The sequence below is a fragment of the Larus michahellis genome, chromosome 8 (genome assembly GCF_964199755.1).
Source record: "Larus michahellis chromosome 8, bLarMic1.1, whole genome shotgun sequence".
NCBI lineage: Eukaryota > Metazoa > Chordata > Aves > Charadriiformes > Laridae > Larus > Larus michahellis.
This window is the reverse complement of record NC_133903.1, coordinates 2096902-2113025: the sequence shown is the minus strand read 5'-3', so window position 1 is coordinate 2113025 and position 16124 is coordinate 2096902. Positions and strand designations below refer to the sequence as shown.

The 16124-nt window shown below is 39.3% G+C and overlaps 1 protein-coding gene across 14 annotated transcripts in view; it reads right to left on the bottom strand.

Annotated features, from left to right (window-relative positions):
• Nucleotides 1-439: 439 nt before the first annotated feature.
• The window catches only part of SUN1 (Sad1 and UNC84 domain containing 1), a 34905-nt gene continuing 19220 nt past the window's right edge, over nt 440-16124 (bottom strand). For 7 of the 14 annotated variants that reach the window (XM_074598674.1, XM_074598671.1, XM_074598684.1 and 4 more), the window contains 17 exons: nt 14442-14564; nt 13355-13438; nt 12928-13038; nt 11380-11478; nt 10628-10721; nt 10453-10511; nt 9076-9221; nt 8701-8925; nt 8113-8199; nt 7689-7732; nt 6602-6737; nt 5420-5674; nt 4813-4897; nt 4226-4341; nt 3439-3606; nt 2626-2718; nt 440-2221 (listed from right to left, as the gene is read on the bottom strand). In XM_074598674.1, coding sequence (XP_074454775.1) covers nt 2108-2221; nt 2626-2718; nt 3439-3606; nt 4226-4341; nt 4813-4897; nt 5420-5674; nt 6602-6737; nt 7689-7732; nt 8113-8199; nt 8701-8925; nt 9076-9221; nt 10453-10511; nt 10628-10721; nt 11380-11478; nt 12928-13038; nt 13355-13438; nt 14442-14564 — 2039 coding nt within the window. In that variant the 3' untranslated portion in view covers nt 440-2107. The remainder of the gene's footprint in view (nt 2222-2625; nt 2719-3438; nt 3607-4225; nt 4342-4812; nt 4898-5419; nt 5675-6601; nt 6738-7688; nt 7733-8112; nt 8200-8700; nt 8926-9075; nt 9222-10452; nt 10512-10627; nt 10722-11379; nt 11479-12927; nt 13039-13354; nt 13439-14441; nt 14565-16124) is intronic. The other 7 variants (XM_074598679.1, XM_074598677.1, XM_074598681.1 and 4 more) reach the window with 5 other exon arrangements.

The window sequence follows — 16124 nt, the reverse complement described above, 5'->3', positions numbered from 1 at the left end:
ACGCCATCGCCTGCGTCACGGAGGGGCCGCCGCCTCAGGCTGGGAGAGGCAGAGCGCGGAACACCCGGGAAGGGGCGGCGGGCAGGAAAGCGGAGCGGAGGCCGGCTGGGCCTCAGGGACACAGACAAGGGTGAGGAAAGAGGGTTAAAAAAACACCCCCAGAAACCCACCACACAGCAAAAACCCAAACCAGGACCTTTTGAAACTGTGTTAACAAGTAGCTGAAAAGCATGAAGCAGCTGCCGACTTGTGGGTTTTTTTTTCTTCAAAAGTGACGCACAAGACATGGCAGCACAGAATGGCAGACAGGGAAGGCAGCCCAAGGTACCAAGCAGCAACAACCCGCCCCCCCCCGGCAAGGGGCAAATGCCCCGGGGAAACCCGTCCTGCCCAGCCCTGGGGCATCCAGGTTAACGTTATTTAAGCAGGTGGTCAAAAATACAGAAACAAAGCTTTATTTCTTGTTTCAAATATTACATGCACTTCCAAAAATTAAAACTCTTTATTTAAACATCTCAATAGCATCTCGTCAGTTTGGAGACAGCAAAGAATAACAGACGTTTTGAAAAGCATTTACAAAAATACATTGCACAAAGTCCTATCTTGCTTTTTTAAAAATAAGTTAGTGTTATTCAAAATATTCCCACCCCAGCTACCTAATTTCAATTTATACAGGATAACTCTAATTTTAAATATGTAACCTATAGTATGAAAACACCTGTACACGTGTAATGTAGCTCCTCTGCGTAGGCCATAGGTTCTGTCTCTAGATCAGGTGAAAAGAGTTCTTCACATGGAGACTTTTTTGTTTGTTTGTTTTAAACACTCGAGGACTGTTGTGCAACATACATGACTATTCAGAAGCCAGTCAGCAGTCCCATGTGTTAACAGTTCATGTGTTATAAAATGCATTATAACAGCAAGATAAAAATTCTGCATACAAGTACATTCCAGGAATCTTTTTCTAAAAAGGGTGGTCGAAGCAGCAATCCCGAGGGGGCAACAGGCAGTTTCCTCTCGCTCCAAGGTGGACGCATTGCTTTGGGGAGCAGCCTGGCTCTCCGCTGGCCTCACACTGACCAGGGTTCCCGGGATGATCCCGAAGGACCACGTTCTTCCCCACAGCCGTGCGGGGCACAGGTCCCCTTGCTGACACGGAGCAGTGAGGTTTGCAGCACCTGGACTGTGGTGTTCTCACAGTACAGCATATACTGAGGGTAACAACGAACCAGCCTAAGGAATTCTTGTCCCCATGAGATCACTTCTAACAAATTAAGATCAGTATACAGCAATTAAACAATGTTTACTAAACAATGTAGCAGGCTTATCAGCTCCGATCCAGTTAGTACATCAAGGTTGATTTGGAATTAACACTGAAGAAGAACAAGCCGGCCAAGTTGCTATGGTAAAAACCCCTTAAAGGAACTTAAAGTTATCCCTGACTTTTAGAGCAACTCACAGGCCCAAGTTACAGTAAAGCATTCTCAGTCGCTGGTGTTTAAACTAGTTTTGGTTGTGTTAACTTTCCCTGACAGTAATATTTATTACAGTCAACAAGTATCAAAGAAGCCCTTTGGGATCCACCAAAAAGGTCAAAACCAAGGGTCAACTGAAGGACACCTTCAGCCACAGTCAGTGTTTAAAATGTACCACAGTTTTCGGCTTACGGTGCCCAGCTAACAGAATTATGCAGTTAAGTCCTGGATTAAAAAAAAATAAAATAAAAACAGATTCCTAGTTGCAGAAAGTGTGGTTTATTCTTTTTTAAAAAAAAAACAACCCTATACATTCATTTGTAATAAAATAGGTGCCACTTGTTTGCCAACTGGGCTTTATGAACCAGAGCAGCTCGCATGCATTATTTCTCTCAGCATGGACACCAAAATAAAGCTACTGGCAGTTACAAGCTGAGCATTAGAGCAAATGAAGTTATTTTGCATACAGTTCTGCTGACAGTCTTTTGCCTTTATCAGAGGATCAATAGTTCTGCAGTATGTATCTTGCATCCTCGTCCTTTAAAGATTCCAGTGTTCTAGGCTTTCTGGTATATACAAATTCAGAACAAAATGTACAACAACAAAACCAACCCAAGCTGTAGTGTCGGAGATTATTCGGCAGGTTCCCCATGCACTCTGAACCGATAGAGGCATGTATATACTGCATGGCCCCAGTTAGAAAGAATTCTCAGTTCCACTATTTGGAATGCGTTTTCACTTTTCTCCTGCAGAAGGAAAAAGCAAACACACAAACCAGTGTTAGGTTTTGGTACGAACAGGTGAAACTGAAGTTGCCTTCTGAAACTGTTGCAGCTACCACCGTCATCAATAACCAGGGCATGCCTTGGGGACTTTGTGCTGCTTTGAACAGAACCTCCCTTGCCTTACAGCTTGTTACCTGCGAAGGGAGTCAGAAGCAGCATGAAGCAGACTCTTCACACCATTTGTGCGCAGATGGCACAAACCTTTCCTCCCCCCTATTTAGCCCATAGGTTTTGAGGCAGATAGGTAGATACTTTCTACCGAGCCCAGAGAAGGAGCCCTTCTTCCTCCACTGCTCATTGTGTACTACCATAGAAAATCTGAGTATCTTTCTCCTGCCACTTTAAATCTTGCCATCCAGACTTACCAAGACTGGAAACATCTGCAGTGGTTCTCCATCTTGATCATAGACATACTGTCCTAGAAGCTTGCCTTCTTCTTGATATTCATCATCTAGACCCTGTAACAACAGGATAAAGATTTTTTGCTTCCGTCAAATTTGAAGTCAAACCAAAACCAGCAGCACACCTGCAGAACCTGAGTGTCAGACAGCACTCGGAAGTCTATCAAACCAGCATCAGAATGTTTCCCATGTAACTTAATGCTCATTGACGCACGGCCCTGTATTTGAGTTTCCTGCACTGCAAATAGTTGTGCTATGTTTATATGTTTTCATGGTCAAACCCCTTAATCTCCATGGCAAACCCAGTATCACAGTGTACAATATAAACTGCTCAGCACAAACAAGAACAAGAAAACATCAAGCTTATAAACAAGACGGAAGTCGAGATTCAGATGCTTGCAGATGACTGCTTACGCATTTAGAAGAACTAAACAAAGAGTTCTCAGATATCACAACAATACTCTGCAACCCTGCCTACGCAACTCTGGTGCTAGTTAAAATCAATTTTAAAAAAAGATTTAAGGCACATCATAGATAAGGCGAAGAGCCATAATGTATGTTATGAAGCAAGAGAAAAGAAACAACTCCCCCAAAATTAGTTGCAACGCTTACTCCTAATCTAAAAGCTCATTAGAAAAATATAAGCAATTTTAAGAGCAGTGACTGAAACAGTTTCTCGTTTTACCTGTCCTCCCCTTAAGTCATTGTTTTCCAAGGTATGTAACACAAATATTCTTTACGCATACTTATGCAACTTAAGTTCAGAGACAGACTTACATATACTGCAAAGTTCCTTGGAGCACTGGTGATATTTCCTCCCGGCGAAAGTGCTTTTGGTACATGTTCCACAGTAAAGGCAGTTGGATAGATCTTCATTGACAGTCTAACTACAAGATACCCCTGTGATCCTTTGAAAGCCCAGCAGTTCCCTGGATACATGTCCGGCTAGACAGGAGGAAGGGGGAAAGAACAGGATGGGACACACCAACAACAAAACCAGCCACAAGCATTTAGTAATGATTTTTCCGTAATAAAAACTTGTAATGAATTCTGAATTATTAGGGACAGTCTTAGTTGCTGGCTGGGGTTAAACCACTCGCTCACTCCCCTGCAGGGTAGGGAGAAGACGGAGAAAAAGGAGGAAAAAACCCAAACCCTTGTGGGTTGAGTAAAAACAGTTTAATAAGTAAAGGAGGACATTAGTAAGTGGCAGAATATAACTTATTTGGTAGACCTCTTCAGAAAGACAGCATATCCACCCGAACTACCAGCAGTGTTTTGAAGACCCACCTCGAGGTTACTTCTCACCAGGAACCCTCCCAGCACTCACACTCTGCAGAACTCCAGTGCCCCAGCCAAGTAAGGGTCAAGAGCAGGACTTCAGCAGTGCCCAGAAACTACCAGAAGAATCCCACTCTTGGGAACATAATTCAAAGTACCTGTGCCCCCCCCCCACCCCCCCCACCCCCAGTACATTACAGACTGAAACATCCAGCATCCAAACAATCCAAACCCCTCAATGTAAAATAACATTGCTGAGTTTTTTTACTTGGCCTTTAATTACCTGTATCACCACTCTGGGAGACTGAGAGAAGTACCACAGAGGAACTCCAAAGAGGCTAAGTAATGCTGTTTTGGTCTCATGGGTTTCAGAACAGCGAGTACTCAGAATGCTGCCACCTCAAAAAAGATATATCAGGTTAGCAGAAATAATTAAGACTTTTAAGGCAGACGTTTGTACGAAGCTTAAAGAATGTACCAGTCATTTTCCTCAGAAAAGACTACTACAGGTATTGTCAAAGTCTAATAATTTTCTGGGGATACAATGCTTCTATCAAGTACGATGTTATGTTAAGAACTTGTTAAAGGTTTTCCATTTAAGAGGGCTGAAAAATTTTTCTCTAGCAAGTTCAGTGGTGTGTGCATCCTCCCCAAACACACCTGGGGTTCTCTATCACCCAGAACGATTCTACCCCTGTCCACGCATACTTGGGCTGATACATAACCCTGCAAACAACATCCATGGATTGCGGTAGTCTGATCATCAGACAACACACAAGGATGCTCTACTAACCTTTAGTCCTCATTTTAAGATTTTTAGTAAATACTATAAACATGAATAGTTAAAAGGGTGTTTCCTCTACTATTTACCTCCAGATTCCAAGGCGAAATCCACCAAACCAATCTTGTCTTGAGAGTAGAGTTTCAGTGCATTGTTTACAATAATTTGTACTTGCTGCAGATGTACACAGAGAAGAATAGAAAGATTTTAATAATATCAAGTGATAAAATAATTGATATATATACACGCATCGGTGAAGTTGCAAGCATCTTTTTGAGATGCTGCCCTCCATCACAAATCTTTGTAAGACTCTGTCAAGAAAACGGCCAATTTAACACATGGTTGTCTGTCTTCAAATTCGTACTGCACCTTGACTGGTGTTCTCTTCAGAAGCTGCATGCTTTCCCCCTCCTTCCCAAGACCCTGAGCTGCGTCTCTTTGGCATACCTGTTTCTTGGCAATTCTTCAATTTTCAAGAAAGCATACTTTGAAAACACACAAGCATTCACAACAGGCAACAAGCAATGCTGTAAGAATACACGTGATAAAGCATCTTCTATAGCTGTCCTTGTTTCAATTAATATTGCTGACATCTCTTAATCATTAACATTTATATCTGCAGTCATGCTCCACAAAGTGTCTATAAAAGGACCCTTTACAGTTTAAGTGGAACTTTTGAGAACTTAACTCACTCACCGCTTCTGTGATTCCAGATATCCCTGCATTAGTCACCGCATTTGTTACTACTTCAGATGTTAGTTTTTGCTTTGTAACAGACATATGGAGAGTAATATTCTTGAGGATCTGCAACTCTAGATCCCTCAACAGAGTCTGCAGATCACTTTTGCTCACAAAATTGGATGTAAGCCACTGGAGAAGCGAGTCAGGAGTGTCTTCTTGTTGATCTCCAAAAAGCATCAGCTTGACAGATTCTTTGACCTGGGCACCCACCTAGTAGAAGCCATTAACAATTATAATAGAAATTACTAGCCTTTATAAACCATTAAGTAATACTATATATAACAGGCACGTGTGAAATCAATACATACATCCAGCACTATGCAGAAGTCTAGCTTTCACATGGGTTTTAACTACCTTGACTTACAGTGGCGTACCAGACCAGTCAGGTGCGCAGAAGAACATATGGGAAATGCATCATCTGGTTGGTGACCAAGACACACCCAAAAGCCCCGGCAAACTGTGCCGTTCACATCAGTGGTGTGACTAACACTTCAGAATAAAAAATGCAAACCACCAGTTGACTGCAGCAGTTCAAAGGCGGCACCGTGGCAGCTCTAAGGGGAGCAGCGTTAGGCCTAGTTAAGCAAGTCGCTTATCACTCACTCATGGTACGCTTTGATTCCATACACAATAGCTAAATCATATTTGACCATTATCACAAGATGGAATTTTAGTCAAGCTGATAATCCTGTATCAATACTCACTGTTGTATTTTGTTGGCTACAATCCAGTCAGATCTTATAAAAGGCTTCAAAAGAATTTAAGCATGATTTTTTTAAAACAACTCTCAGATAACAAACCTAACTTGCTTTTACATAAGTTTCTTTTCCACATTTCCATGGGTTAGCAAAATACGCCGGTAAGAACAGCAAAGTACTGTAAACAGAACTGCTATTGCATCACACCTTAAATACAAAAACCCTGCCATTGTAGAAGACAAGCCATAAACTCTTGCCTAGTAAAGTGTTACACACTAATGGAAAAGTTCACAGTACCACTCCATAAAACACTACCATTCTTTAAGGTGAATGCTACCCCCCCATTACTCATTGTACTGCATTTCAATAAAGTTAGTGAACAAAAAAATCAAGTAGTACCAAGTTTTACTGGAGCAGTTACAGAAGTTACAGGACCTACTTTTTCATGAATGACATCCATTTTCTCGCAACTTGTCTTCACACTTTCCCCAGATAAGAGCTCTGATTTCATCTGTGACAACTCTAGTTCTAGCTTTTTAACTTTGGACAAGAGTTGACTATGTTCATCATCATCTCTGACAAAAACAAGGAGGCAGTAATTAGGAAAAAGTAGTTTGGATCAAATTCCAAAGGTGTGAGAACATAATTGTCTAATACAAAGCGCCTTCCTAGTTCAGTTATTCACTATGATAGACACTGTGAGCTTGTGGTTCCTTCAAGATGTTACTTAAGGCGTACTTGGGATTACTATATTCAAAGCGAAGTATTTTGAAGTTGTGAACAAATCCAGCAGTGATGACTGCAGAACACCACCAGGCTGACAAGTTAGTAACTCAAACTTATATAGATTTTAGGGAATTTAAGGTTTCTGGCAAACCAGTCAAACTTAATTTGCATGAGTTTGCTGCTGGTAAGAGCAAGTTTCAGGTTACTTTACTTAAACCAGACTAACTTTAGAGGCAGGTGTTCAGCTATCATTCTAAAGCCATTTTACATTTAGATTTAACTTAAATGACAATTCAGCAAATAAGTGTTTCTTTTCCTCTTTCTAATGGGGAAGCTTAACGAAGTGCTGCAGTTTTTATCTGGTTATTACCCAGTACATGAGAGGAAAGTAGTACAGCTGACAAACCAAAAACAGAGACAAAGGTTAGAAGTTATACAATTCAAGAATTTAATTATGAAGCCTATCAAAAGCAGTTACTAAGCAATTTAAGGAAAGATTCAAATGCATTTACAAGAGGCTGAGAAGTCAGTCATTCTCCTCCACTAAATAAACAGCTTTCTCTAGCAAAAGACGTAGTTGTAGGATTGCTCACACACTGGGAGCAGGCCTTGTGCTGATGTTCAGCAGCACAGTTAAAGTCTGCCATAAAACAGAAGACTCCACGCTGACAATACAAACTCTTAAGGTCAGTTAACTGACACAAAGGACGGGATTGTTTTATTTTAAAAAGGAACACATATATCATTATCAGTTAGCACCAGGACTGAAAAAGCAAAATATACTTGAGAAGTGCTTATACCTCACTGTTTTTGCTTTGGCTATGTCAAGCTCCTTCTGGATGTCCTAAAAGATACAAAAGTTAGTTTTAATGTATACAAAGAAACAGAAGCAACAGAAAGGAGATAAAGAATGTTACGTGACAATGACAGATTTTAGCATCACCTATACAGGACTGTCCCCCCACGTTTATGTTTGTGCCTCTGTATAATAAGATTTTCCAAGCAGAACCTGCCTTACTGGTCAAGTGAATAATTTTTAATCATTGAACTGAAACCCCCTCCAAGAAGGGGGAGCAAGAACACAAACAAGTTTTAAGACTTCAAGAACTGTAATAGCTACAGTAAAACAAACTGGGGTTTGGGACAGCCAACAAAAACCTGAAATCAGTCTATTTTATCAACGGGTTACAATCAGAGCAAGTCAGCAAAGCTAACTCTCTGTACCTTGGATTCAGCAGAGAGTTTTGCAAGAAGGTCTTCCAGTGTCAGGATGCGGAACTCATGTTCTTGATGTAAAGCCAGGAAGTCAGTCTTAAAAAATAGGGAAAAAGCATGGTGTATTTTCTTTTGGAGTACAAATAGCATAATTCATATTTTCTACAAAGCATAATTTTGATGTAATTCTGTGATTGCTTAAGTGACTTATCCTGCAGGGAGGTGAGAAATTATAGAATCTGTAATAAATATAAATGCCCGATTCAGCAGTAGTAGGGGTTATACACAGGGAAGTTTACCACAAAACCCCTTCTTTGTCACTAGCCCTTCCTACAGTCTTCTTTCTCTGTATGAAAACGGGATAAATCCAGATGCTTTTCAACAATGTAAGATTCTACTTTAGACCAGCTATCTGGAATCAATTCCTTGTCAACAATAACAAAGGAGGAATGAATGCCAGTGACTACTCACTGGCTTTTATTACCTATCAGTTAATTCTGTAACAGAAAAAGAATCCTAAAGTCAAATTGCTAATAATCCCCATTATAAAAACAGAATACTTTGATCGGTATCAGAAAGCATCAATAATTATCTTACCTTTTCCTCCAGTTTCATATCTTTAAGGTGTTGACCCATCACATTTTGTATTAGCTTCAATGTTTCACTTTTGTCGCTCATCTGGGCAACCTGATCTTGAAGGTTACGGAGTAGAAGCATCACTTTGCTATATTCTTCATCATGGTGATGGCATCTGTCAGACACGAAGGCCATTTGCTTTTCCAGCTCACTTATACGACCAGAATCAAAGATGCTTATGGTATCCTAAGGTATAAAGATTTTTTTTAAATATATAAAAATCAAGTTATTTATGTTACTTTCATATATCAAGTAGTTATTGCAAAATACTGAAGACATGCGAGTTAATAAGTCTTAAAAGATACAAGAGTTCTTCCCTAGACTGTTCCCCCTTACCTTTGGGGGTTGTACAGAGTGAAAGGAATCAGCCTGTGGCTCAGGAACCCGAACAGAGTCATCGGTTCTCTGTATTCTATCAATTCTTGTCCAGTTCAATGCAGGTAATAATGAAACAAAGCCACCAAACCCCCAGAACCATACACCTACATCAGAAACAAAAAGCGAAAAGGGTGTTCAAGAGAATTCTCCCCTAAGACTGCTTATATCTACAAAACACCTTCTTTCTTAAGGACACAAGCTACCTTCAGTTTGCAAGGCAGATGTCACACAGTGGACACTACTCCAGTCTAAACAAAAATAAGTGGGCGCCAGCTTTAAAATTGTTAAATCAAGCACCCAAGAATATTAGGGAACATCCATCAGTACCATCACACAGTTGCAAGGCAGACAACCTGCGCTTATATATCATGGTATATCCTTACTCTCATACTACTGCTTCCTGGGACCTAGATCTCATTTACTGATTAGACAGGCCTTGCTCACTGAAGGCAGATGTAAATGCTGCTTTTTATCTCAGTGGAAAAATATCTTGCCTTATATCCTACTTAATACATGCCACATTGCAAAATATCTAATAAAAGTTGGAGGAAACTTAGGCTTCCATGGAAACAATCTAGCATTTCACAAAGATCACACTTATTTTTGCAATTTCTTAGTGAGAAGTAGCAGCATTTTCTACACGGGGTAACTTCTTCCTTTCTTATTCTCCCTAGTACAGAGGATTTTGAATCTCCACTGTAAGTTTCTGAGAAGCTTCATATTCTCCCCAAAATAGTTACAAGTGTTTTAGGACATGCAAAGACATGAACCTGCTTTTCAGAAACAGCCCAGCACTTTCAGTAAATATTTTAAACTGACTTTGTTTATTTCAAATTAGACAGCTAGCCTGGAATATTGTCAACTAACCAGTCTAAATAGCAGTATTTTAAGCAACTAAGTGTGCTTAAAATGGCCTAGAGCAAAGGAAAGATTTAGGATGAATTGGTAAAAGAACTTAAATATACTTTTACCAAGATCAACAACAGTCAAAGCAATCAGTACGCAGCCTGCTCTTTATAAGCTCATTGCTATTCCCATGAAGGGAGGTTAAAAAAAAAAAAAGAAAAAAAAGGTCTTCAGTGCATTTATTTACTCACCCACTCTGTCTGTCAAAATAGCTCTATGAACTCAAGGGTATTCCATTCATGGTAAGGGGAAAGCTCACTGACTTGTCAGTACTTTGAAAGTTTGAATTACTGCCCTGTTCACAAACAAACTTGCTCTTTTTTGTTTCTGCATCTTCTTCATAAACTGAAGGTTCAACTAAAAATGCTATTTTGGAACAGCTGTAGTAAGCATACCCCCATTTGTATTGTAGCTAAGTGATGCACATACCTAGTAGAAACAGGAGTGGGATAAGAAACAGTAATAGCTTGTAGATCTTTGGAAGGCATCTAGAGACAGAGAGAGGAAAGTTTACTAGAAACAATACATTTACCATATTTTATTGTTTTTTATTATAATGGGTAAATCATTTGCTTACAAAATGATTTTTTCAAAGGATACACACCTTCTAAGAAGAAACACCTTAAGCAAAGACATCAGAGTAACAAGTTGATACCACCCAGTTCTAAGCAACCTGAACAAGCCAGAAGCTGCCCTCCCTAGAAGACAAAAAGTGGTAGTGTGAAATGTAATTACTGCAGCACGTGTTCAGAGAAACCAAGCAGAGGGACATGCAATTGTGACCAAGAATACTTTGCACAGCAAAGAAATTAATGAGTACAGGCAACATGTGCAGCCTATTAACATCTAGATATCACAAGTCTGACAGCATTACAACATCAGCTACTCAAGACAAACAACAGTCATGCAAAAAGATGAAATGCTTATTTGTTATAACAACACAATCCTGCCAGAAATTCAGTATTAATGCTTGAATCCAAGTTGGCATGCACTGCAGACCTCGGTATGTTTCAAGAAATGCGCAGGTTAGCAGCATCACTTTTTGCTAAGAGGAATACCGTGATAGGAAGCAACTACCAACCCCAACACACCCCATTATTCTTGACACCGCATCTTCTGTGCTATTCACACACTCATTCCCTCATGAAATAGCCTGGTTAGTCTCCCATTATGCCCGTGAACAGAGGCATACCCTCTCATGAAGCATATTTTGGTCAGTAAAGAAAGTAAAGTAGCACATGCGTTTCAAGATACAAAAGCTACAGCATAAGCATGGCTGAACTAGTGTAAGCCACACACTGCAGATTCCTAGTTTGTCAAAAGGCAACGCACACACACACGGATTAGGATAGTAACCTGGAGAAAGAATGGCCAGCCAAAGTAGAGACAACACCTTCTGAGACACCAGCCATCCCGTTGCTCCCACTTTTCGCAACACGTGAAGCATAAAGTAACCTAGGTTATAACAAATTAACTCTATGTGGTAACATACATAAATGAGCTTCAGGTTCTTTCACAGTACATGCAGTAAACCAGACTCAATTCTCTGCCCGTTACATGTTCTGCATAATTTTAAACCATACCTTTCAGTAATCTACAAACTTGGTTCTTTACTATTTAAAAAAAAAAAATCAAAGCAAACCACTAATAAATACGAAGACAAGTAAAACGAAGACAATTTAGAAAGAGAATTCTCCCATATAAAGATCAACAGCACCTGTGCAGTTAGAATACCACTTTTCCAAAAATCAACAAAAAGTTTACATTTCGTAGCGTGTTTATCTAACAATGCCATCCTAAGTATAAGAGAACAGGAAAAAAAGTACTACCATACAAACAAGTTTGAAGAACATCACTACTTTAAAAGCATCTCATTTCTTCCGAATTATACATTGAGTTTGTTATCTAGGTTCACGTGTAGAAGAAGAGGGAACAATTAAAAATTTTAAATCCTAGTGAAAAAATTATATAATGATGTCCAAGAAATACTGATAAATAATAGAAAATATTCCCTTCTAAAAGTTACAAGCAGTAGATGTTCCCAAGGATCTTCAGCATGGCAGTTTGGAGTCCCAAAAAAAAAAAAAAAAAGAGAGAAAAAACTAAAACAAAACCAACAGCAGCAACATAAAAAACAATGCACTAAACCAAAATGCTGTAACTTAAAGCCCACTGAAGCCAACAGTTACTATATCCAAGACTAGGACTGTTCATTCTACAGAACAAACTACGTAGTACACATTTAGAAAATAATCCTACATTTTCAGATTAGCAGATACCTCTGGGTTAATCTGAGGGATTATAGATATACCAACCCAATATTTTGCAAAGCATTTAGGTGACTTGAAGAGTCTCAACTCATTTTCCTTTGCTGAATAAAGAGCACTCAACAGATTCTTGATGTCTCTGTCATTCAAGCTAGGGAACGCTCATCTCACAGGAAGATTCTATCCCTATATAAGATTCCTGTAAAAATTGACTATCACTAGAACAAAAATAAAGTGTTAAAACCCCTTTATTCAAATAATCCGCACACCATTTCCTCACACCTTGCTTTCAGTTAAAGGCAGCTTTTCAACCTATCCAGAGTACAGACTTCCCCAAAAGTGCAAAAAATTAACAATCTGACTTGTTCTTGCTAACATTGAAGGCATATGCTGTCCCTACACTGTGTTTTTAACTAATAGGTAAGCAGTCTGACAAGCTTGTACAAAAGTCAGTATCAGAGTAAGAAGTCAAACAGGAAAGGTGTTAAGTAAATTAATTTTTAAACACTTTACACTTTTTTAATCTACTTTGATAGATGAAGGTAAAAAAAACCAAACAACGCAAAACAGTATGAATGATTAACATTGTGAGATTGCAATGCAAAATAAAAGCAAAAGAAAAAAGGTCCAAGTCAACCTGCATAAGAAAAGGTGTGCCAAATGGTCCTTGCTACCCTTTTAGCCCATGAGGATTGCATGTGGTCTGTGGTGTGTATTTCAAGGTGTTTCTTCCCCTTACAGTCATCACCTGTTGGTTGTGGTAACAGTCGATTAATGGGACAAAGCCAGGATCAAATCAAGATTGTTACAAGATAACTTGAACAAGTCTATTTCATGATATCAGTTAGCAAACCAAAAACCACTAAGCAAACTTCGGTGGAATAAAACTTGCTTGGGGAAATACTACAGTACACCAGGCAACCACCGTTTCCAGCCCCCCGGCCCCCAACATCTAAGTCGCAAAACAAACGTCCACAGAGTCCTGGGGCATCTGATATTACTACTATAGCAACAGCCTGGTGTACAGCCCAAGGCTAAAAGACAACACCAATCATTATACTTACATATTGACTCCTCATTTACACCAAGATGGCTATCTTCTCTATAAAACTCCTTTACATTCATGCTTCCACAGTAGTCTGAGTGAGCTGCAACACATTCAAAAAGCGTACGTGGAATGTAACTCAAGTTCAAAGCCTTTCACATATGCACGTTTCAGCTATCATATATGCAGATTTTAGCTAGACTGGCTTGGTTCACTATTAAAGCCAGGTTACCCACAGGAAACCTGAAAAATGATCAAGGAAGAAGCCTACTCTGTCCAATCTTATTTCTTCTTCTTTAAGTAAGAGAGAACCTTTCGGTTCAAAAACTTTTCTGCTTCTTTTCAGATAGCAAAGTTAGTAAAAAAGTCCCAAGTAACAACTCATCAAATCTTGAGTCCCTATTCCCATCATTCTGTCAAATGGGCCAACTGTTACATCTTAGTGTTGATTTTACCAAAGATCTTAAGACTGGAGAAGAGAGCATTAACAAATTATTAGGCACAGACACAGAGAGAACAGGAGAGAAAGGAGTTTTATTCACACACAAAAATCAGTTACCTTCTGCCTATGGCAATTTAGCTTCACTCGTAGAGCGTGTATTATAAAAGAGAAAGCACCAAAGAACAACTGAACATTTTCAAAGAAAACAAGATGTGCTTCAGAGTAGTGCAGAGTGATGATGGCAGCTTTAGTTTTCCGAGACAGAGATAATCAAGCTTTAAGTGCACAGTGAGCTTAAGAGTAACAGGATAGCCCAAACCTGAAGACGAAAGTTAGAATTTGACACCAAACAGTTTTTAAAAATCAACTTAAGTTTCTCAATTTAAACACTGCTTTCTACCACTTCCTAGTAAAAATCAACACATGAATCTTAACTGTAAGACAGATCTCACATATGTGAATCCTGATACTTCAAAACAAAGGGAAAGCAAGAAAAGGGTAGCACAACTGAGGTAATTAAAAAGGGAGAAAGATGGGAGCCAGACAAAAGATTATAGAAAAAAAAGACCACAGTAGTGCCAAAGATGAAGCCTGTAAGGAAAAAAACAACCGACACACACTCCAGCTTTGTGTGGAGACCAAGGAAGACAACTGAAAAAGGTACCTTTAAATTCATAACCCAGCTTCAGCAAAACCATTTGAAATAGTTGTACTAATAGTGATGCAAAAGATGCTGTAGCATGTTTGACCAATCGCAGAATCTTATTCGTGTAGAAATAGGTTCCTCCTATTGAAAAGAAGTGTGAATACAAATTATTCACCTACATAAAGCCATACTTCTGTTCTCTGGTGACCAGTTGTTTGTGAAACAGTGAGGACAAAGCATGGAAAGCCGCTGTTTATCCAGGAGTAAGAACTTAAGCAAGGGCAGTTTCAAAAGTCTGGATGCACTATATATTACAGCAAAGCTTTTTAAGAACGACACATCCTAGGGAAAACGCCTACAAGACAGAATGTATGATTTCAGCATGAATACCTTTTCTTAGTGAGAATTAAGAACTCCAAGTAGTAATGAATTCCTTGCATACAGAACTCAGGATTTCTTAATGATGTGAGCTGTTGATACTAATTTCGTGGGTCACAGCTCCAAAGAGACAAGCTACTTTCTTATTTTGGATTTGAAAGGGTGAGGACTTCCCACCTTCTGTGCCTTTACATTGTTCCATTTGGTACACTGGAGGAAGTTACTGCAGTGGTCTGCCTCAACTGCTAGAGACAGACACTTCTTCAGAGCCACAGGAACAAAACTGCAGTCCCCCGTATTGCTGCTTTCCTAGAGTGTGTGCCCCTTCTCCCATCCTCCTCAAGTTTAACTCAAACTACGGGATTAAAGTTCAAAGGAATGTACAAAGATGAGTTCCCTGTAAAATTCTCCTGTGTGAATACAAACTCAGGAGCACAGAAAAGTGTTTTCATACAGTGTCACTTTTAGTTCATTACACTAAGCCAACAGAACTCCTGCCTGTGCTACACATTTACCAAAAAGAAATGCTTGCCTCAAAGCATTTGAAATCACACATTATAGTTCATCCAAACCGATTTCTTGCTACTGAAAACAGACTTCATTGAAGAGTAACACACCTACAGAATCCCCAAATTGGGGGGATTCTTTCTAATTCAAGGCCACTCAAGAAACAACTTCTTCATGGTAACTGAGGACCACCAACTATGAAGAAATTAAAGATGCTATGCAAGAAGAAGTCAGGACCTTGAGGACAACCATTCTCAGAATAGAGATTGCCTTAGAGAGGCAGACCCTTACTTACAGCTGAGTCATTTGTTTTCGAGCTTTAGGAATGTAGTCACTAGGAAGTCTATTTGGAATCAGTTTTTCAAGTAGTTGAAGTTTAGCTTCTAAAAACACACTAATAAACTGGAAGTTTAAGTGAGGAGAAAAAAAAAAAAACACAGCAGGAAGTAGGAAGGTATCACCTCTCAGACATTTCATGGATAACAGAAGCACTGCAAAGTAATAATTTGGCTCAATCCTGACGGTTCAAATCATGTCAGAAAAAACCCCACCAGACTGTGTAGAAAAAGTTTATCTGAAAACCCTGACCAAAAACATAGTAAACAGATGTAGATCCAATACCAGATTAGGAGACTCTTACTATCATTGGTGGTTGGAATAGCCTATTGTGTTCCAAATCAATTTGGAAATACAGCTTGTTAAGATATCACAGCATTCTCATTTTGAAATTTTTTCATTCCTACAGCAGCATTGAAAAAAGTAGGTAATTATATATCAAAAGCTGACACGTACATAAAGTTTCAACTGATATAGAAA